The following is a 22,765-nucleotide window of genomic DNA, read 5'->3' as shown; positions in this document are numbered from 1 at the left end:
AATCGATACTCGTGCAAATTGGGGATGCCGCTTACCCTCCTCACTTCATCCGCAGTCCTTTTCTCTGGTCACAGCTGACCGAACTAACACGCAGAACTGCCCTGCCTACGTGGGAAGGTGCACGGCGGCGAGCTCAACTCGCTGGCGGCGAAAGGTCAAAGGCCAAAGAGTTGGAAGTTCTTCTCGAAAGCAATTAGGAACCTGAAACACCAGATAGAATTGAACAAATGAAATGATTTGCGGTTACATGCGGAGAAGGTGAGAAATCTGGAACAAGAGTCAGACCAAAGGGGAAAAGTGATTTTGTACGATAACTACAGTTAATTTGTCGTTACAGTTGCTTAGCGACGCGTGAGCCTCCGACGCAGATAGCGTCCGACGACGGGTATCGACCGTCTCAAGCCTCGAGCCAGGGGATTTCTGCCTGAATTTCTTGTCCCTCAGAACCTGCCGTTATTGAGCCCTCTTTTCTCTGCCTTTGTTCAGGGGCAGAACGGTGATCTGTGCGTACTCCATCGAAGATATTGACCAAGCCTTTTCCACATCTAAACTGAAGGGCTACAGCAGTTCATTCATTGGCAGTCGTCCTGGGACGGTAAGAAAAATCCACTAGCAACATTTTTTGTTTTTTGTCACAGGGCCAAAAAAACAACAACTTGCAAATGCATGAGTCAGCCTATTTTTCAGAGGCGAAAAGATTGAAGAGTTATTTATTTTATATTTTTTTTAAAGGCCTGGCTCGATAAAAGAGCAAGCAACTTTCAGCTCTCGGCCTAAAGGGTGTTTTGTTTGTTCCCGTGCCGGGCCTGGTCTAAATAGACTGAACACTTTCCTCCCCTCTCAGTGCGTCCGCAAAAACCCCTTGTCAGCGGAAAACAACATCAAAAACCTCGGGGTGATCAGATACCACCCAGAAATTGAGGACGTGATCCGACCCGTCGGCGTGGCTCCGCTCGACCTCCCCACAGACGACCAGATCACGCACACTGTGGCGGACATCGTCCTGGCGGTCAACGATGAGCACTACAGCGTCCTGTACCTCGGAACAGGTGTGTGTGTGTGTGTGTGTGTCTGTGTGTGTGTGTGTGTGTGTGTGTGTGTGTGTGTGTGTGTGTGTGTGTGTGTGTGTGTGTGTATGTGTGTGTGTGTCTGTGTGTTAAAGCTTTAGCTATCTGGAGAAACAACACATGCTAAATGTTTCGTGGTGCCAAATTTCTGGCCCCAGACTGAAAAAAAATGCGTCATCGTAGCGTGAAGTTTGAGGCTGTGAACAAACTGGTGGGTGGGAAAGCGTATTACTCACTCTGACCTTTACTTAAATGCTAACACCGGCTTTAACCTATCAGTTGTGTGGTTCTGACATCTGCTCCTTTGGTCAATTGCTGGAAGGGCCCTATGTTGAAGCTGCATTAAGCTCTAGAGAAGCGGAGGAGCTCATAAACAAGACAGAAACACACCCTCCGACCTATCACTGTCTTTTGGAAGTTGCTCTGGCAAAAACGGCCCAATTTTCACTGCATTCAGCTGCATCGTAGCAAAACCGAGTTCGCGTCCACCTGAGCACGTTTCTTTTGTGTTTTTATAGATCTGAAATTAGACCCTCAAACTGAAATTGCACACCAGCTATTGTTAAAAAATGTTTTTGCCTCTTTTACTGCAAGACATTTCGCTTTCATCCTCAGCCAGTTGAGTCTGTGTTGGGTTTGGTCAGAGCTGCCTGCTGCTGCTGCTGCTGCTGCTGCTGCAGGGAATGGGTTGAGTTGCTGAGACCGAAACCAAACAGCGAATGAGCCGCAGAACCAAAATCTGTGAGCTCGAGAGAGACCGCGAAGCTCTGCCAGCAATTGTTATAGTTCTCTTTTTGTTAGCGAAAGAAAATCCCTCCAAGAAGCAAACGCTGGACCTGCTTTGTGTGCTTCGTCCCTGTTTTTTCAAAGGGCAATGATTTCCAAACTGCGGTACGCGATGTTTCACCTGGAGGTACTCAAAAGCCTTCCTGGAAGTCCTTTCAATTTGCACTCCAACTGATAAAAGTGCAAAAGAAAATGTCATTTCATTTGACTTAAATACAGACAACAGGTATTACATGCACACGCTACACCTACGGTGATGTAATTTGTTTCACGCTTAGTGATGTCACGCCACGTTAGAGCTAACGGTGAGGTTGACCTGACGCGGTGGGACGTTGTCGGTATCTGCCGTGGGAAGGGGATCATGGGAAATGTGCTCTGACACGTAGTGGTACGTGGTCTGAAAAGTTGAAGAACCTGCGGCTTAGGGGAAAATCCTACACTCTGCATCTCATCAACACAATTTGCACTGCACACTGTGAAGTCTCAGGCTCCGCCAGCTCAGCACTAAAAAAAGGATAAATTAAAAAAAAAAAAAAAGATTAACAAAACATCACAGGCAGGAGACACTTAAATTCTTAATTCAAGCTCCGAATTGTAGAAAGTGTGCAAAACTGACAAATGGTCAAAATCTATTGTACTCTAAATCTATTCAACAAAAAAAAAAACCTCCTGCCTTTCCACAAGACTGTTTCCATTTGATCAAAGCAGTATTTCTGAGCTGTTGCTGTTGCCCATAGCCGTTCCTCCAAAAATTGCATTGTGCCTCAGGGAGATTACTATGGCAACCATCACAAGTCATATGCTCATGCGAGTGTCTCACCGCTCTGAAGTTCACCAAAAAGATGAGCGAGTGTCATTCTTCAGAGGGCAATTTCTCCCTTTCTGCAGCGGGTACGTGCCCGTCATTCATCAGCCCTCTCCGGGCTGGTTATATTTCTAGCCGGCAGAAAACAATGTAGAGTTAAAAAAGACAGGTTGGTGGCCTCTAGCTGAGGGCTTCACAAACTGTGTCAGTAATAGGAGGGGAAAGGAAGAGCTATGAACAGCCTCACGGTCTCTATGGTGGCCTAAAAAGAAACTAGAGCAGTTTGAATCACACTGGAGAGGCCAGAGGAACAGGTCTTACTGGAGATCTGCGCTTCCACAGACAGAATGTTTCCTGGTTTTGTTTTATATATATATATCTATATCTATATCTTTATTTTTTTGATTTTCTTCATTTTTTTCAACATGTGACCAAACATATGTTGTCCAACCCTGCTGAGTATTTCTGTTGTAATTTGTTGGGGAAAGCCTTGGACTCCATTTTTTTTTATTCGGTTTAATAGTACTCCCTTTTTCCGCCTGTTCAATATTGCATCGCCTTCGCATCAGGGCGTTGGCTATAAATATTCACAGCTCGTAACTAGTCAAGTTCATCAATCAGCATAATTCATTTCAAACATGCTTGCGTAGAAGCTGCCTACTTGAAATAATGCAATCTCAAATGAGTGAAGCAGACAGACAGCTCGTCATGACGGATTGCTGCATTAGAACCGTTTAAACCAATCAGCAGCGGCGAAGCCAAGGCCCACCTCGAGACCAGTGGCAGTGAAATCGAAGCAGACGCATTTTGGGTAGCCCTGGGACATTAGTCGTCCTCCGAGGTGGAAAAAAATTCCGATAAATATTTCTCACAAGCATCGGAGACCGCGCCGTTAATCTTTGTGCAAGAAAGCGCAACAGCTGATATCAGTGCGGTCGCCAGGAGAGCAAATATCACCGCAAGTATTCAGGCAATAAATATCATTGAAAGGGATGAGCTCACCCTCAGGAAGGCTGTTTTCGGCCGAAGACCGGCGTAAAGCTGGCATTCGCGTCTAATGGAGTTAGTCCACTTTAAACGAACTCTGGCGCATTTGTCTGATTCATTTCGTCTGCTGTCTTTCAAAGTCTGATGCAGAACAAACAACCTCGCTGAGGCCAACATCAATAGTTAGGTGCGCTTCTTCTTCCACACAAACTCTGTTGTGTTTGTTGGTGGTGATTGAGGATTTTGTGAAAGTCAACGGGATAAGCTAAACTACCGACCAATCCACATATGCGTTGAATAATTCATACGCGTAGAATTTGTTTTTTCCCGGACGTTTCCTTCCTCTTCATTCAGTTTGCCAGCCGTTTGGTGTCGGTGGGAATTGTGATTGCGCCGCTGCTGCCTCGCCATTGGTTGGACCTCTAGGTGCCACAGTGCTTTGCTTTAAATTACAGAGACGGAAACTGTGAATGTAATGCCTGGTCCACAAAGCAACTCAACTACTGGCAGTTCAGTTAGATGTTTGGTTGTATCATAGCAAGTACTGGATCTGTATATCTCATTTCAGTCCCTTTTCCCAGTGCCGGCACCAGCTTTACTCTACTCTGCTTGATTGCCGTTAGTGCCGTGTACTTTTTTGGGTTTTTCAGTTTTACTGTACATAGCACCGCCTCAATGCCACATCATTACGACAACGACACCACGCAAAACTGGCGTGACGTCATCTTCAGAGCGACTGGAGCGTTTTAGTTGGTAACCAAACCGAGGACCGTCGACGCCTCCTCCATTGACCGAGGCTTGGTTTTGTGGGTTGCCATTAATCAAGTAGTCCAGTAAATATAGCAAAAAAATTACAGCCACCGAGTAGCTTGGCTAGTTAATAACGGCGGATTAGCGCAGGAGATTCTGTGTTGCCACACAGTGACAAAGGGATTTTGACAATCCTGACGGACCAATCAATGGACTGCATTGTTTTCAACTCATCTTCTGCTCTCGGTTCAGCTCGCTTGGAAGCTCGAGGAAGGTGATACCCAAAAACTATTCCAGGTACCAGGTACTATCCACAATTTTTAACCAATGAAATACAAAGTAAGTGAATAGTCGAGCTGAGCCGTTACCGGCATTGGAAGAGGAGCTTTTTTTTTTATATAACTCCATATTCTTTTCATATTCTTTTTTTCATTCTAGTTTCAAATTTGTGGCCTTTTTCCCAAACTCATACCGACTCAAATGACTAGGAAGAGTAGCGAGGATTCTTTTGTCAAAATAGATCAATGAGATCAAGATCTTTTTCACTTGTGTGCACAGTGTAACGCGACCACACACAAACATGCAAATCTCCACCAACACATGTTCAATGCAGAATCAAAATTACTTTTATATTAAAGAAAACAAAAGGGGAGTTCACAATGCTCGAGTTAAAATAGATTTAAAAACGGGAGTTAAACAAAAGCAGAGAAGCCAACTGCAAGCCGGCAATCAAGGATTTAAACAAAACAGAATTTAAAACGGTAGCATAATTGTTTTTTTTTATGACAAAGGAAATACATCACTTTTGTGTGGATGCACACAATGAAGTTCTGGTGAATAACACTGAAGGTAATACAAAGAAAAATATGTTTATATGAAAACTCCACAGACCACATTTATTACAATATTTTAACAAGGAATAATGACATAAAATTGTTTATTGGTTATTGTAATTTGTTTCAAATGGTTTTCAGTTCATCCAGAACTGCTCAGCAGCGTCTACATGATTGCTACTTTAAAAAGGCGACAGGGTTTTTGTTTATTTTGTTCTGATTAATTATTTTCTTTTTATCAAAAAAATTGGACAGAGTGAATGGGACAATACATGTAAACATATTTATTATCTAATTATCTTGCAGTTTTGAATTAAAGCCTCAGTTGGTAATATGCAAAAATAATAGTACACCCAGCGCACTACCATCAATAGCTCTGTTTCCAGACAGACTTCTTTTTTATTTTATGATTTATGATATGTTTTTGTTCTTTTTACCAGAATCAACAAAGGGAGAGTTTTAGACTTCGATATACCCCGAAACACAAATCTCCTCCCGCTCGTCTTTCATATGTTACTTTCTGCGCATGTTTTTCTCTAACTTTGTGTCTTTGCCACTTATTCAGCCGGTCCGCGTAAACACTCTTCGGCGGGCGGCTCAGCGCTCACAGGCTCAAGTGGAGTGGCTAGACTCTCGGTGCCGAGAGAGGGCACCTTGATGGTGGCTGCTTTGAAAATAGAAAACATGATTCATTCAGTTTCATCATTGAATTTCAACACCCACAGAGGCCCAACATCTTGTTTATTCTAGTCACAGGCAAAGTGATGCATTTGGGGGCTAAAGGAAGTCACTTTAAAATTTTGACCTAGAACAAACTGGAAGGGTGGTGCCACGCTCTTAATTAGCTAAATAGTGCACCGTATACTCGGCTTCAAACCCATCTAACTAGTCTCGGTGGGACGCTCTCTGCAAGGCGCAGGCTGATGGGGGAACGCAGCAGTATTCGACAAAGTGAATTTCCTCTGTCTTTTGATCACCCGCCGGCAAATAATTCAGCAGAATTTGTGCATATAATATCCAGATACTTCAATATCTGTCATCTTTATAACATGGCCAGCAAGGATAAGCTCTGCAAGGAGCTGCTTAGCTACCCTCAAACAACAGATTCAATTAAGATAGTGCAGGTGTTCTGCCGGATTGGTATTCCTCAAAAGTATACTTAGTTCATTTTAAATATTTGACTGTTAGTCACCTGATTTCTGCAAAAAAAAAAAAAGAATAAATCGCACATGAAGTACTGATTATTTCTTTTGCATTTTGGTTGTGGTGATTTGTCAATTCTTCCTCAAAGGCATACAAGCGGGTCTTGATGTCCCGGTTATTGTTTGAGGTATTTTAAACCTTTTCTTGTGGGCATTCGTGACTTCACCGAAGTCACTTTTGGTCAGAAGTGTTTCAAAAGGGGCACTCCACCTATTTTGCACATAAAAGTCTTTTGTGGATCTCGGGGAGTACTGCTGCTCGTATAAAAAATAAATGCATAAAGGCTTTTATGGCGCCCTGAGAGAGCTGCACGGAATCGGATGAATTGACTCAAGTGATGTCTCGAGCCAAAACCGGTTGGGGTTAAAGAGTTTAAAAATAACGTGAAAAAGATCCAGGGGTGTGGAGAAGCGAGGTTACCAGACCTCTCTAGTGCACTCCTGACCTCTACTTTTCTCTCGAGGTCGCTGCTGGCGTAACACACCGAAATCTCAGTCAATGGTTGGGTTACATTGTGTTTGTAGGTCCCAGGTTTTGATAAGAAGGAATAATGCATGAAATCCTTTTGGATCCTTTTTTTTTTTTTGTGAGTACAATGTTGAATTGATGGAATAATCTTCTCTCTACATGATTTGCTCATGGAAACAGCAGAGATTGGAGATTGGGGTTAAGGTTTAGATTAGGCAAACACTTGGGAAATATTAGGGAAAAGATTGTACTTACGGTCAAAGAAGCTAAAATGACGCCCATCCTCGACAACAAATTCGCCACCCTTACCTAAAGGAGACAACTTCCTGCCCTGTGCCGTGGGCTCGCACAATGAAGATCTATCTACTGTGAACCTAATTCCATGGATACCGGGCTGTCTAGTTCAAGGCGGATCAAAAAGAGGATGAAAAGTGCTAACTCCTAAATGATCTACGGTCGGTCACCGAAGTTCAACAGCCCGAAAACGTCTGACTGTGAGCTCCGACACGGAGCTCTAAAGAGTCACTTAGAAAAAAAAAAAAAGCAACAAAGAAGGGATGAAATATCGTAGCCCTTTGAGAGCCAGTGGAGAAACTGGAGCAGTTCGTCTCCGATCCAGGGGGCCGGAGGAAATGTAACAAAAGAACGGGCGGCGGTGAAAGATTTCTCTGCCTTCAGTAGCTCACTGACGGATTGACCACCAGAACATGAAAAGGCTGCTTGGACCATTTCAGTCATGGAGGTGATACAGCAGAAAGAGCCCCTCAGGGATGCAAGAAATGTCAGCGCCATACACTCGTTTCAAGTTGACTTTATGTTTGAGATCAGAAGCTATATCCTTTTTATACATTGACACTTCGGGTGGCTTGAAGGTTAGAAAGGCGGACCGAGGTGGTGCCTGACTGGGGAAAATGGGTCGGGGAGGCGAATGACTGTAATTAAGAGAGAAAGGAAACAGATCTTATTCGCAAAGGAAGGTGAGTTTGAATCGCAGCAGGACATTTTTTTTTTTTTTATATTGGCAGTTGGCTCTCTGTCCTTTAACTCTTAAATATTAATAATAAAAACAGTCAAATGTCCACTTACCGTCAAATTACAGTAAAAAACCTTAAGGTATTCTACAGAATAAAAAAAATAAAGAAATAAAAATTAAAAAAATATATATATTTAGTTTAGACCTTCTTTACGTTCTAAAAGTCCAAATAAAGTTCAATTTAAAATAAAAACAAAACAAATAAGCATAAAAACTGAAAAACATTTTGAGAAATACCATGTGACATCGTTGATATGAAGATTTACTGTATTCTTTGGTAAATTCGTAGAATTGTCAAATCCATCCACAAGAACTCCCCGTCAAATTGCAGATTTCTTGTCTGCAGACAATAAGTACGTGCAACTATTCAGATGTAGTGGGGAGGGAGTGTAATGTAAAAGAACAGCAAACCCTGCCTGGATAAATATAACTAAAAACAAGTTCACTCAGCAGATGCCACATAAGTTCAGCATCGTCACCCTTTTCCCCACCTCACAACGACTTCGTGCTGATACACTGTTTTTGATAAAAGAGCTGAAAACAGATGTAGACAGGATTAAAGAATCATATGGGCACAGACTGGATAGAGCGGGGAATGTTATCTGCGACTACACAGGAAAAAAAAAAGATTTGAAGTTTTATGAAAAAGAGACGAGGCGGTTCGAGGACAAAAGAAGTCCAGGTGACAGCAAGATCCCGCCTGCCTAATTACGAATGCGAAAAGTGCCTCGCAGTGGGAGCGTTCAGGAAATGAGGGTGTGGGATAAAAAGGTATCACTGCAATCACATTTTCACAGCGGGGAAGGTGAAATAATCTCAGATGTGGCAAAAAGACAAAACCGGTTCGAAACAGCTTTCTGTGGGGAGCCTTTAAATCTATCAAGTCATTACGGGGAGAGGAAGGAGTGGCGGAGTGGCAGGCAATAAAAAGGATCAGCGGTTGAGACGGCAAATAGTAAAAAGGTAGAATATTTCCTCCGACTTCGAGTCCAATGAAACACCAAAAACAAAAAAAAACAAAGACAAGTAGGAAATAGAGAAATATTGAGAAGAGACTGTAAACAGTGAATGTGAGTCTTGGCTGGTGGTATAACCGCCTATTGTCCAAAACAAAGGGATGGCTCACAGATAGAATAATGACTCATCAATTTCCAAAACCCAAGCTGCATGTTCACCTGACTAACAGTTGACTAATGGTGTGCTAAATTCCAGCAAGTCTGCACGTCTGTCTGCCGGTGCTCGGTGCACCTGCAGGAAATTCATGAGTCATTACTTCATTTTTTTTTTTTGGTGTGTGGTGTGGTGGTGGGGGGGGGGATTTTTGGACCAAACATTCCCAGAGACGTGGTGCCGCGGCCGTGCCCATATGCTCATTTGTGCAGCCGCGAAAATAAAGTGTCCGAGTTTGAGAACACAAAACGCACAAGTTCCAAGAGCGGGAATAATAAGATAGCAAAAGCGGTGTTATTGTTTCGGCTTGTGTGGTAGTCAGGATGAACATCTTACCTTTTTTTTTTTTTTTTTTTTCTTTTTGCACTTGGGGTCTGTGAGAATTGGCAGGGGCCCGAGACTGAAGGGTTGCCAGCTCCGTCCAAAGCTGAAGTGTCCTTGAACAAGGCACCAAGCCCCCCCACCCCCCACCCCCCCACCAAACCGCTCCGGGTGCGTGGGCATGTTCACTTGGATTCAGAGGTCGAATTCCTGCCTGTTCCTGTAGGTGTAAAAAACAACAACAACAACAACATGCTTAATATTCCTCTTCTTCTTAAGATCAGATACCAAAGTGTAGGCAGGAGCCAACTTATCTAATCTGTTCGGCAACTAATTCTGTAGGTTGTACTAATGGAGGCGTTGAGGTTCTTTTGCAGTTCACATTCGTAAGTTACCGAAGACCTTAACTTTAATGTTACTGAACTTGTGAAACATTTCTTGGTTATGAAATGATACTACTGCTAACGGCCTCAGAGAAAACCCATCAGCCTGTCGGCTTTCTTCTCTGCGTGTGCAAAGTGATCCATGCTGGAAAACTACGTGGCATTAAGATACCGCCGGGTGGTAATTTATTATGATATCTATTGCGAAGCGTGTCCGTTTATTTAACCAGCGAAAACCAGTTGACACCCGGAAGCCTGGAGTTCCCCGACGTGAATGAAATATACCCTGCGTTCCAATATTCATACCAGGCATGGGTCATGAATTTAGAAAATATCGGAATAGTCGTTTTAATCTCCAAAATCGAAGAGGTGGCGGTAATGGGCCTAAAAGCTTCCCGCCAGCCACCGTTAAATAACATAGGGAGAAGAAGATCACGCTGCTTTCAGGGGTCCGAAGGTTTTTGCGAATATTCAAAGGAAAATCGAATAGTTCAGAGCTAATTTGGAATAGCAGTTTTGCTTGAAATGACTTTTTAACGTCAGCTGCAGTGAAAGTAAAAGTGAAAAGAAATAGTATGCGATTCGGAGCGCAGGGATACTTTTTCTACAGACCTCTAAACTTCACCCGACCATGAGCAGCCTGTGTAACAGACTTCCTCTGTCGTGTTATTGTGGTCGGCGCTGTGGTTTTGGCACCATGCGCTGAGGTTAAGCAGGAGCAGTTTACGCGTTCTCTCTTTATAAGCACAGCTTTCCCCTTCACAGATGCTTGTTCAGAAAAGCTCTCGTCTTCCTTTTTGTTTTGCGTTTGGACCCGCAGCCTGCCTGCAAATTTACCGAGTCTAATCCATGTATTCATATTGAAAATAAAAAAGAATAATAATTTGGACAGCACAACGAAGGGCTGCAACTCAGGCAATAACAGAAAAAAAAAAACTACAATCCACATCCAACACTGAAAATGTGTGGCTTCTTTTACGAGTGCGCTTTCACCCCATTTACAGTTTTTTTCCGCTTCCTTTTTTTCCCCCTTCCTTTCCACAGAACAAGGCAAAGTACTCAAAGTTCTTCACACCAGCGAGGAGGTCTTCATCATATCTCAGTACTCTCTGTTTCACAATGAGGGCCCCGTTCTGAACATGGCCATCGACTCCCAAAGGGTAGGAGTAATAATCCCGCATTGTGCAGAGGGTGATTTCTGCTGCATTCATCTCTTCGTCATAAATATACAACAGGGTTTATAAAACGCTGGGAATGTGCTGCAGGTTGTTAAATAATTGTTAAAAAAACAAAACAAGTAAAGCTGAAATCATTCTTGTTTTCATGAAGGCCAAACTGTAAGATTAAGACATTATTGCAATAGTGATTTGTTTTTTTAAATAATAAAAAAAACAGATTTGAAAAGTATTTCTCTCTGATAACATTTCTCATGCATAATCAATTGACTGAGTTCATTTCTTTTGATAAAACCTGGCAAATATCTGAATGCATAAAATAATATAACTATGATGGAGGCCGTTTAATTCTAAATTTGAAACTGTTACCTTTAATTACACTCTTGTCACATTTGCTTTTCCCCATCTAATAAAATAACACATTTTAGATTTTTTTTTTTATTGAGCGTTTTACTGCCCCATGTTGCTTTTATCACCATTTTAGAGACTCTGTTCCCCTTAAAACCAACCTTGCCTGCAATTATTTGGCAATTATTTTTGATATATCTGTCATTTAATTTTGAATAAGGAAGCAACACTTGTTCACATATTACAGTGACGCCGATGTTGTTACTGAGTCTAAAAAGACGTATTCTGTGTTGCGTCTTTTCCCTTTCAGGGACATCTGTATGTTGGTACAGCGATGGAGGTCCAGCGACTGCCACTGGCCGATTGTGGTCGCTATGGCGACACATGCAGGGATTGCATCCTCGCCCGGGATCCATACTGCGGCTGGGACAAGGCCAGGAGAAAGTGCATCGCAATTCCGCCTGGATACAACGCCACAACTGGGTATGATGCAGAGCGATTGGCTTCTTTATTTATTTATTTTTTACGTGATCTGACAGGAGATGACAGTATCACTACCGTTACAAAAAAAATAAAAATAAATAAAAATAATGACAGGATGTTCTGATTGACAATTCTTGGCCCCGAGATGATGAAACTCGCTTTGACTGCAAAGCAACTGCAGTTCAAAGAAAAACTTGACAGTCGCCAAAGATGCAAGTAATTCATATTTTGACTGTGTTTCATTTTGGTTAATAAATTCGTCTGGGTTTAATGTGTGAATTTAGAAAAAGAGAATATAAAATTTAAAAAAAATCAGTCATGTGGTGTCACATGCCTCTGACTCCTTTCTCCTTTTTATTTCCCCCCCTTAACATTGTTGAATGATTTGTCTCTGCATGGTTTAATTCGTGAGGGTGATGCGTGGGCTCATAAGCCATTTGTGAAACCGTTTAATGCCGCTAATTTGTCCTCTCTATTATTTTCCGACAGGACACTCACTCAGTATCTGGACCGTTCGAACTCCTCGGTTTGCGGGGAAGCTGCGGGTGAGCCCTTATCTGCTCTCTCCCACCCTCTCTGTATCTTAATTAAACCAAAAATAGGAACCTTTCGGAGCAACTACAGTAAAAAAAAAGAAAAAAAATGAAAAAAGATGATTATCATATAATTGAGTCCAAAAACCCACAGGGAGGATTTTTCCCTTTTTTTTTTTTTTTTACATATCATGCATCGCCCTGGTTCGGAGCACAAAACCTGAGTATAACCTTGACTAATCATGACGGTTACACACCCTCTGAAGGGAAATAGCCTCTGAAGGGAAAGCTATCTGTTTTAAGTGATCTGATTCCGACACGGCCTTTACATCCGGTTGTGTCACCGGTGCCCACGTGTCCTCCCGCGTGGAGATACGGTGATAAGTTTCAGCCTATTTTCCCAGAAAATGCTACTTAAAGATGATGAAAAGCAAAAAATGTTTTAATATCTGAGCTGATTTCTTGAAGCCGAGGAATCAGAAGGGCAGAAATTGCATTAAACGCTACCGAGAGAATAATGCCGCATAAAGATGACAAATACTATTGTGAGACTAGCTCACAGTCAATTTAATTTAAAACAAAAAAACCCCCAAAAAAAGCACTTATTGATTCTCAAACAAATCTTTCTTAATGTTGGCGTTTTACTTTCAAGCCCTGGATTCTTGGCCTTGGTTAACGCACCGCCTGCCAAGCTTTCCAATCTCAACACAGTCTGCTGCTTACAATGATAACAGTTCAAATTCATAGCTGTTTTTTTTGTTGTTTTTTTTTTTTTTTTTTATAAACAATCAGTCTTGAGGCGTCTAGTTTTTTTTAGTCCGCAACCGATAATCTTACCAGCTGAAATGGCAACTGCTTGTATAAGCCGTACCAGAGCAAACGGGCAACAACTACGTGCCTTGATGGAAAAAAATCCATCTTAAAATGTCCTTTTTTTCCACGTTTCCAGCGGACTCGAATGACAGTTGCTAACATTATGCATTTTAAACTCGACACCGTGTCACGGTATAAACGAGAGTGAGGCTAAAGTTCCCTCAACGGTGTCAGCAATCCTCATCCTTACCGTAGTGTGACAGTGCAGAATACAAAGATATTAAGTATAGGATTAGACTGTTTCTTTTCTAAAATAACTTTCCAACTTTGAAATAATAAACTACACAATGACTGCTTTGTCAGCGAGCTTCACCGAGTAGGTGTGTCGATCTTGAAACGGGGCTTTTTCTACCGAACCTGTAAATCCACATAACGTGGTTTGATGCAAGCGGTTGGCCTCGAAGCTCGTAACCAAAGATGAGCGTCACTCCATCAGCTTCCTGGGCCTGCCATGACTCGGCTAGTTAGGGTTGCGAAGCGAGGATTATGCGAGGGGGATTTATTTTTGCTTTGTTATAATCCTGATAAATACAGACGTCTGAGGAGGACACCAAGAGATAGCTTCCTTTTTTTTTTTTCCTTCTTGTGGTTATTACGTCAACATCTTAGTTCATTTCTACGCCCCCCCACCCCCCCCCCAGCTTGTCCAAATACGGTCACTTCCGGCTCGAAACCGCTCCGAACTAGCAAAGACGGCGGCGGCCAAAATCTGAACTCGAGGCTTCACACCGGCCGTTCACAAACCAAAGTGTGACGTCACTTGTTGGTTGCCGCTTGGTAACGTGTACCAATTTGCAAAGTGAAATCGTTTTATTCTCTTGGTCCCCGCAGCGCTGAAGCTGCGACGAACCTCCCCCAGAGAAGTGACGGTGGCGTCCAACACCTCCGTCTTTCTGCCCTGCCCCGTGCGCTCCTTTCACGCCACCTACCGCTGGGAGAAAGACAACTGCGTCAAGAACTACCCCTGCCTCTTCTCCGGTGACTTCTGCGTCCTGGGGCCCGTCGTCGACACGCCCCTCAAGGACGGCGTCTTCCGCTGCATGGCCACCGAAGACGGATTCAAGGTGGAGGTCATCTCTTTCAGGCTGAAGAACGACGGCCGGCTCCAGGCCGCCTCCCTCGCCTCCACCCTGGGGCCGTCGCTCCTGCTCGCCGTGGCGACCCTGTGGCTTCATTAACCGCAGCTTACGCTAATGCCAACTCCTCATCCTTTACCGGCTCCCGGTGACGGGAAAGACCGGGAGCCGTCGTTTCTGGAGGTCAGGTTCGCAGAGCATTGAAGTGCATGGTTGGGTTTCACGGTGACGAGTCGCCTTTTCTTTTCTATTTCGGTTTTTAGAGAACGAGTCCGGGAAATATCAAACGAACGAGGGAGTTCAGTTCTATATTTTTGAACGTAAAGCAACATATCTGCAGCCGCAGCTGTCTTAAAATCGCAACCGGAAAATGCATACATCAACATTTAAACTGAAGTGACTCGGAGTGTCTGTCCACGAACTTGATTCAACCATAATTAGGTGCTTTGCGAACCTCTCCTCTCCGACTGAAAAAAAAGAAAAGAAAAAAAAAAGATCAACATATCCTATGAGTTGGGCAAAAAAAAAAGCATCAATACCAGGCCAATTCTTTTTACCATTTCTCTACTTATTTTGAAATTGACTTGATTGTGCTTATTTGTGAATATGTAAACCTTTAATACAGCTCTTACATCGAATCATTCATCTTGTTGAACTTCATTGGTGTAGTTCATTAGTACTTAGAAAAATGTCTGGTATTGAGATTTAAAAAGCCTTAACACTTCTGGGACATAAAGTCCTAAGCACAATTTTGCAGTTGAGGCAGAATACTGCAGACGCGGTTGGACTTGGCGCTATATTTAGTGCAGCTGAGTCCAACAACATCGCTGGGAGGAAGTGTCAGCTTTTTGACAGGAAGTAGGCGGATGGGCAAGAGCTCATCCTCGAACATCACTGTGTCTCAGCACGTCCTCCTCAGACGAGGCAGTTTCTTGCATCTTTTTAGCGGATGGTATCAGACATCGTTATTACGCCTTGTTCACAGCTTTGTCCGTTGTTTTTGTTCTTCTTTTTTTTTTTTTTACATGCCATCATCTCTCCTCCTTCCCAGAGCATCAGAGCAAAAACAAAACAACAAAACATAAAAAACACTCGCTCCCACAGGATGTGAGAAACACCACAAGATCGCCCACAACTCCTTTGGGAAGAAAACTAAGTTACTTAATGTTCGCGGCGAGGAGGACGCCGCCCTCCGACCGGCCTTTCAACAGGAAAAACGTTTCAATTATGACATTTCAATCTGGTTTCAAGTCACGTCAAACTACGGTGATCTTTTTTTTTGTTGTTGTTGTTTTTTGTGCTAATTCTGGGTACGCTGGCGGCGCGGCAACAGTGCGAAAATCCTGCGTCCGTCAGGTTCGGAGGAAATCGAGTGAACGGCTCTGACGGCAAAGAGGAGCTAATGCGCCGCAAATCAAACCGACAATGCGTAAAGATGTGAACAAGGTGTTACGCCATAAGCAGTTTCCATAACCGCATACTTAAAATGATCATAGAGGCAGATGAAGCTCAATGGAACCGCAAAGTAGAGTTGCATTTCATAGTTTTCCAGGACAAAAAAAAATAAATAACAAGGCTTGTACTTAGACCCTTCAAGTATGTTCTGTATTTTACTGCTCTGCAGATGCCGATTTCTACCATTGCTGCCTACGTATGCGACAATTCGTCTCCATGGTTTGGGTTTTATATGCCATAGTTAGAACGTGATATGTAACCGTTGACTGCTTTGCCTCTTTCGCCAGGGACATCAGCGCAAATACACAAGAGAATGTTTTGTTTTTTGTCCCCCCCCCCCAAACCTGTAACCTTATGCTGTGAAACAAAAGGCTTGACAGATTCCAACGAGATGCTTCACCGACGTACAGCAGCAAACCACAACCAGGGAAGCGAGAACAACGGGTTTAGGGATTGAACATCAAGCATCTGCAGCACCGTCCTTTAACCGTACCTCTAATAACCCTGCGAGCGATGTGTTAGGAAGACGGATTAAAGCCGAACGTGGAAAAGACAGAGCTGTGAACGTAGTTGCCGAGCAGCAGCACCGAAATGCCAAAAAAACACGAAATCTCATGAATACTGATCAGCTGACTGAAGAAGTAGACTTGTGTGGCGATGAATTATGCAGCGGATTAGCATGTCCTCCAGAGCTTTGGGAATCATCATTCACTAATGGTACATAAATCTGGCCCATGCCGAGCCTTCCACAGTGGCAGAAATATCATTAATAGCTAATTAGACAATGGAGCCGGGCTCGTCGCGTACCGTATTGAAGAATTTATTTCACACTGTCAGGGCGACGGGCAGCGAGGATGTTCTCCGCCGTGAAAAAAAACACAACAACCCGTGAGGCCGTTTCTCGCTCAGCTTTGGTTGTGCGTTGCTGCTCGGGGATCTGCTCGCCTTCTGCATTGCACTGACGCAAGCTACTGACTGTGCCACAATTAAAAAAAAAAAAAAAAAAAAAACGACAAAAACAAAAGCCGCGTTGAGCCTCACCCGCCCGGGCGCTTTTTTTTTTTTTTTTTTTTTTTATCGCTTCTGCGTTCGGTCATTTGCACACACACAAAAAAAGAAAAGAATCCGTCGCGCCTTACCCGGCGTTGTATTTCGCGTTAAACGAAACCCCGAAGCGCGCGTATGACCGGCGGTCTTCGTCGCAAGCGAACATCACAATCGCAAAAAAAACCCGACTGCGGGTCGGACGTGCATATTAATTGCCTTTGTGTCTCTCGTGCGTCGCCACCAGGGGGAGAACTCAACACCGGCCCACCGGGCCAGACGCCGGCGAACATTTCGTTGAGGCCGTTGTCCTGGTGGGAAACGTAAAACTCGACATAGACGGATGCGCTCAAGGAACTTTCCTTATTAGTTCTTTGTACTGTAACTGTAACTGCTACGTACCGGATGCGTTTAATTGGTTAGATTCAGGAATCGGTTATCACAAGACTCAACGAGAAGAAAGGCCTACGCTGTCCAATTTGAACGAGGCGAAAGGATCCTCGTGTCATGCGCTTCTACGACAGCGTTGGTCATTTGTTTTGGTGCTTTAAACAAATCTGCTGTACGTTCAAATTGACCCGACCTCCTGATATTTGATCATTCCCGTAGCATAGATGGACGTAGCGTGGTAGCGCTGCAAAATCAGACAGATGGAAGGTCGGGCGGCGGGGCGGGTAGCATCCACTTTGAGATGGAAGATATGCGATCACCCGGTTCTTCCCATGGCTGTTTTTTTGTTTTTGTTTTAGGTGGCAGACGAGTTATGTTTGGAACGGTCATATGGGTCAATTTTGAGGGACTTATTACCTACTTTGAACGAAGTCTTGCAAATTCTCAATGTCTTGTGACAATGATGGACATCGAGCCTCAGTCAAGAACGGCCCCAGCCAGAGAGGAAACTATTTTATAGAGTAAGAACTACTCTTTCATTTTTGCATTCATATTGTTGCAGTCCGGTGAAAACGCCGACCCCAGGCTTTTTACCAAACAGCGATGTTTCATAACGTCGTCATGCAAAGTGTAACATCTCAGTCGGTAAAGTGAAATGTAACTGCAGCCTTTAGACGAACGCGGTATCTCAAAACTGTAAGTGCAGTACTTTAGCGGACGCTTTCGCAGAAGTTAGCTGTTTAACCTATTTAACTTATGGTGATATTCCAGTATTTTCGGGCTTCTGTCCCCTAAAACGTGGCTAAGTTTAAGACGACCGATATCTTTAATTGTGAGAGCGGGTAGCCGTAGTTTTTAGTCAGGTGGCGTAGTATAAAAAGTTTAAAAAAAAATCCTTGTTGGGAGGAGGCCGGGGTTGGTACTGATGGTGTGAACACAGGATTATTTTCACTTCGTTAGTTGACTTATTCAAGGTATTTAACTTTAATCATGTCGGAACGTGATTTAGTAACATAACTTACATGACAAACATACTTATTTAAATGCAAACTATGACCTTTTTCCCGAAACCTAACCGAGTAGTTCCGCTGCCTAAACCTAGCCATTGTTTCTCAACGTTACAATCCCATGTTTATTCATCGTTACCAGGACAACGGAGGTCCCGTCCACCTGTCGCTGATATTCTCCAAAGGTGATATGCAGTATTTCATTATGGCAAATGACCTATTCTGTCGTTTAGGTGTGAACGGCGTTTTGGTCCTATAGAAGCCTGTGATAACGCTCATATGTTGTGTTGTCAGTCATGGAAATAGACAAACCTTTTCGGTATGACGATGTGTTGGGCATTTTGACAGTTATTGTGACCACGTCAGAAATGTATGTTCTCGACAATTACACGGCAGAAGTGATACAGTATTTGAAGCGAGGGATGTTGTTCGCCACTGCTAATTTCAAGCTGGATACCAGACAGACTCACTCATTCTAAGCCCATTAGATATTACGTATAGTTCATTTTTTTGGTCTTTATTCCAGAACGCGCTAAAACACCGACAAAGTCGACGGTATAGACTTGACTACAGATTTGAGACACTCACCCTAAGTGTTAAATATGGCCAGTGGCGTGTTGCTCAGTGGAGCGGACTTCCCTTCATCCTTGAAAAAAAAAAAAGGTGGAAACAGCGGTCCAATCATTCAGCATTTACCCAATCATTTTCCTCCACTGGACAGGGCATTGCTTTAATATCCACACTTGTGCCGCTAACGTTGTGGAATATTAAGACGTATAGCATTTACCCACGCGTGGTGTCTTGAAACAACATCGACAGTCTGTTCGAGTCCTTGCTTTGATAACGGATACTCCCACGGCTGCTATATCGAAATTCAGATATCTCTCACTCACATCTGTCATCGTCAGCCAGTCCAATAAAATAGCTAATCTCCTTCAAAGCGAGCATCTTGATTTGCCTTCAGGAAAACCACTCTGGTGGATCTGTGTGCTGTTAACGTATCGACGTCGAGTGAGGCGGGTCACCGTTTTGTTCGCTCTGGGGTTTTGAGTGTCGAGTCCTGTACGAGATGTGCGTTCATGATTCTGTGTCTTGATATATCTAATTTTAACAGTAACATGCCAAACTATTATATAAAGAAAGGGGGAAAAAAAAGATATTTATATTGGTGCCATGCCAGTCTATTACCATCTCATAACATGTATTTTTAAATAACAGATATCTATAGGGCAATAGATATTCATGTAACAAAATCCATATTGACATGTGTTTCCCTGAACATGTGCGGTGAAAATTAATAAAATATAAGAATAAAGAAATGATTTACTGTGTTTATTCCAAAGGAACCCAATCATTTTGAGTGTACAGTATTTTGTAAGGTCATTTTGGTGAGTGATTAATGGATAAATTATGGATTGGAGTCTAATAAAGTATCTTTCCTTAATATTCTCCCCATTACAACAATTCCATTTCCTTACGGGGGCCCTAATTGTAAACTTGTTGCTTTCATCAAATTCAAAATGAGAATATGTTTTTCTTAAAACAATAAAATTTCTCAGTTTCAACATTTGACATTTTGTCTTTTTTCTGTTTTCAATTAGATATGGGTTTACATTGCAAATCATTACGTTGTTTTTTTACATTATATATTGGGGTTGGACAGACTGACCTCAGCCGGGAGATTAGTATCTCATAAAACAAAGGCAAATGCAGCGGCAGCAGCACTCTCGATTCATTTTCATTTAATTCTACTGGTTTGAATAAGAAATCAGCAAAGGAACTCGCCTTTGCCAAAAACCACACTTTGACAATACACTGCTTTGCACTTTAAAGTTGCCGATGCCTGTGTTTTATCTTTTACATATTTATGACACTTATTTACACGTCTGTTGTTGATTGCCATGGCGATGTCACGTTTTATTTTATTTTATTGTATTTTTTTGTTTTTGTTCATTGCTGCTGAGCTGCTAAGTTACCAACTTCATTTTGTTGTATTTTTACAACAACAATAAACTGCCTCGTGTCTTTATGGATGTTTTGAGACACAAATAAGTACATTCAAATTGACCTCAGCAGGTGTAATTGCAAAAACCTAACTTCACATGTCCAATGGTTCATATCTCAACCTTATCATTTTATGAGTCTTTTCAGAGAGTAGCTCTGGATGTGTCTCAACTTGGTAACTTTGTTAGAAAAGCGAAGAAAATCAGTTCACCTTAAGACAGTTTTCCATTTTGCCTCAGTCCATCTAAATGAGCTTGGGCCCAGAGAAGGCAGTGGCACTTCTGGATCATGTTTAATTATGGTTTTATCTCAGAGTGGTAGAGTTTTAACCAGCATTAGTGGATGCAGCGACGAACTCTATTCACAGATGATGGTTTTCACAATTGTTCTTAAGCCGTGATTTCAACTATAGATCTGTGGCTGGATTTTTAATGCAGTGCCGCCTGAGGGCCTGAAGATCACAGCCATCTAATATTGTTTTTTTAGCGTTATCCCTTATTTACAGAGATTTACTCAGATTCTCTGAATCTTTTTCCGACATTATGTAAGATAGATGATGAAATCCAGAAAATACTTCCAGATTGAGCCCCTCCCCATCCTCACTGTTGAGAGACACTGCCTTTGATGCTGTTTTTTTTGTTGCCAATTAACCTAATTAGTTGAGATGTTCTAACAGGTATTTCTTTTATACAATTGTTCATGTCTTTATTGCCCTTTTCCAGTATTTTTTTTAACTTGTTGCTTTCATCAAATTCAAATGAGAATATGTTTTTCTTAAAACAATAAAAAAAAATTCACTTTCAACATTTGACATTTTTTCTCTTTTTTTTTTTTAATTTATTTTTATTTTATAGTACTCTATTAATCCCCGAGGGGAAATGTCTTCGCTACAGCAGGGGGGCTCTCAGGGGGGAGCTGCTGCAACAGGCTGCCACTAGCGCGGCGCCAGGTAACCTGACCTGAGGTGCATGTTTTTGGATGATGGGAGGAAGCCGGAGAACCCGGAGAGAACCCACGCAAGCACAGGGAGAACATGCAAACTCCGCACAGAAAGGCCCTGTTTTCAATTAGATATGGGTTTACATTGCAAATCATTACATTGTTTTTTACATTATATATTGGGGTTGGACAGACTAACCTCAGCCGGGAGATTAGTATCTCATAAAACAAAGGCAAATGCAGCGGCAGCAGCACTCTCGATTCATTTTCATTTAATTCTACTAGTTTGAATAAGAAATCAGCAAAGGAACTCGCCTTTGCCAAAACGACACTTTGACAATACACTGCTTTGCACTTTAAAGTTGCTGATGCCTGTGTTTTATCTTTTATATATTTATGACACTTATTTATACGTCTATTGTTGATTGCCATGGCGATGTCTTGTTTGTTTTTCCATTACAGACATGTTCACTGGTCACAATGGATTGATTTTAAAAATCCAAATGAACTTGAAGTGTGCACTTTGACACTGGATGAACCTAGGAAAATACAAGTATTGGATCGGGACTTAGTATCAGCAGATATTCCATATTTAATGACTTGGATTGGGATCAGGAGCTAAAAACTTGATCAATACAACCTTAGTATTAATTTTTTTTTTTTTTAATGACGTCGGTTATATCGTTGTGCAAATTAAATTTCTAAAATGTAACAATCTTTTTTGTTCTATTTTAGTTTGACATTGTGGTATCAAACTCCTGATGAACCCAAAGTTTCCCTGCGTAAATCATCTATTTTACCTTTACCTTCATACTTGCTTTTCAATATCCCCAGGAAATTGATTAACATTTTTGATTTGAATTTTATATCAGCTCAAAGCCATATCTGAGAGCTATGAACACTAGACCAAGTCTGAATCCATATTTGGGCTGTTTCAGATTGTTTGAGGGTGGACTTTTGCTATAATATCAGCTGTACTGGTATGGCAGGGCTCTTCTAAAATTTATCTATTCTTTTTTTCAATTTTCATAAAAATGAGGTGAATTTGGAGCATTTGGCTTTTGCCTTCTTGAGTTACGACTGCTTTTACAGAATTTCACAAACCATAGATGTAAATATAAAGGCGTGTCAGAGAGCTGATTCACAGGAGGGCGATCTACTCTGTCTTCTGAAACAAAATGTGTGTTTGGAAACATCACCATCTTCACAAAACCAATGCTATGGTTCTTCTGACGCTAACTTTACTTTTCTGTCACTGTAGCTGTAAATCTTTTGAGCTAGAAGACTTATAATCGAATTACCAAAGCAGTGACATGGGAGGATGCCCTGACGTACTGCAGAACACACCACACAGACCTGGCTATGATCGAGAATGAAAACACACAGGTGATGTCTGTTAACTCTATACATGAAGTGTGGGTTGGTTTGCATCGGGTACCGTGGAGGTGGTCGGACAAGACCAACAGCTCCTTCAGAAACTGGATGAGTGGACAGCCAAAAAGTTACAGTAACCAGCACTGTGTAACTGAAAATTCAGACCATGGTTGGCTTGATGAGAACTGTAACAAGGAACACTCCTTCTGCACCAGAAGTTCTCCAATGTATCTCCAATGTTTATATTTATTTTCACCT

The 22,765-nt window shown here is 42.3% G+C and overlaps 1 protein-coding gene across 1 annotated transcript in view; it reads left to right on the top strand.

The window, feature by feature from the left end:
• Window positions 1–19,762, top strand: part of LOC138213780 (semaphorin-7A) — a 38,749-nt gene extending 18,987 nt beyond the window's left edge. The window contains exons 9-14 of the mRNA XM_069175032.1: window positions 487–595; window positions 845–1,049; window positions 10,851–10,966; window positions 11,640–11,812; window positions 12,302–12,357; window positions 14,050–19,762. Coding sequence (XP_069031133.1) covers window positions 487–595; window positions 845–1,049; window positions 10,851–10,966; window positions 11,640–11,812; window positions 12,302–12,357; window positions 14,050–14,396 — 1,006 coding nt within the window. The 3' untranslated portion in view covers window positions 14,397–19,762. The remainder of the gene's footprint in view (window positions 1–486; window positions 596–844; window positions 1,050–10,850; window positions 10,967–11,639; window positions 11,813–12,301; window positions 12,358–14,049) is intronic.
• The last annotated feature ends 3,003 nt before the right edge of the window (window positions 19,763–22,765 follow it).

This window comes from Embiotoca jacksoni, unplaced genomic scaffold, assembly GCF_022577435.1.
Source record: "Embiotoca jacksoni isolate LCO1_2020_lvr unplaced genomic scaffold, fEmbJac1.0.p SCAF_63, whole genome shotgun sequence".
Taxonomy (NCBI): Eukaryota; Metazoa; Chordata; class Actinopteri; family Embiotocidae; genus Embiotoca; species Embiotoca jacksoni.
Note: the sequence above shows the minus strand (reverse complement) of the source record. Positions and strands in the feature narration are given on the sequence as shown.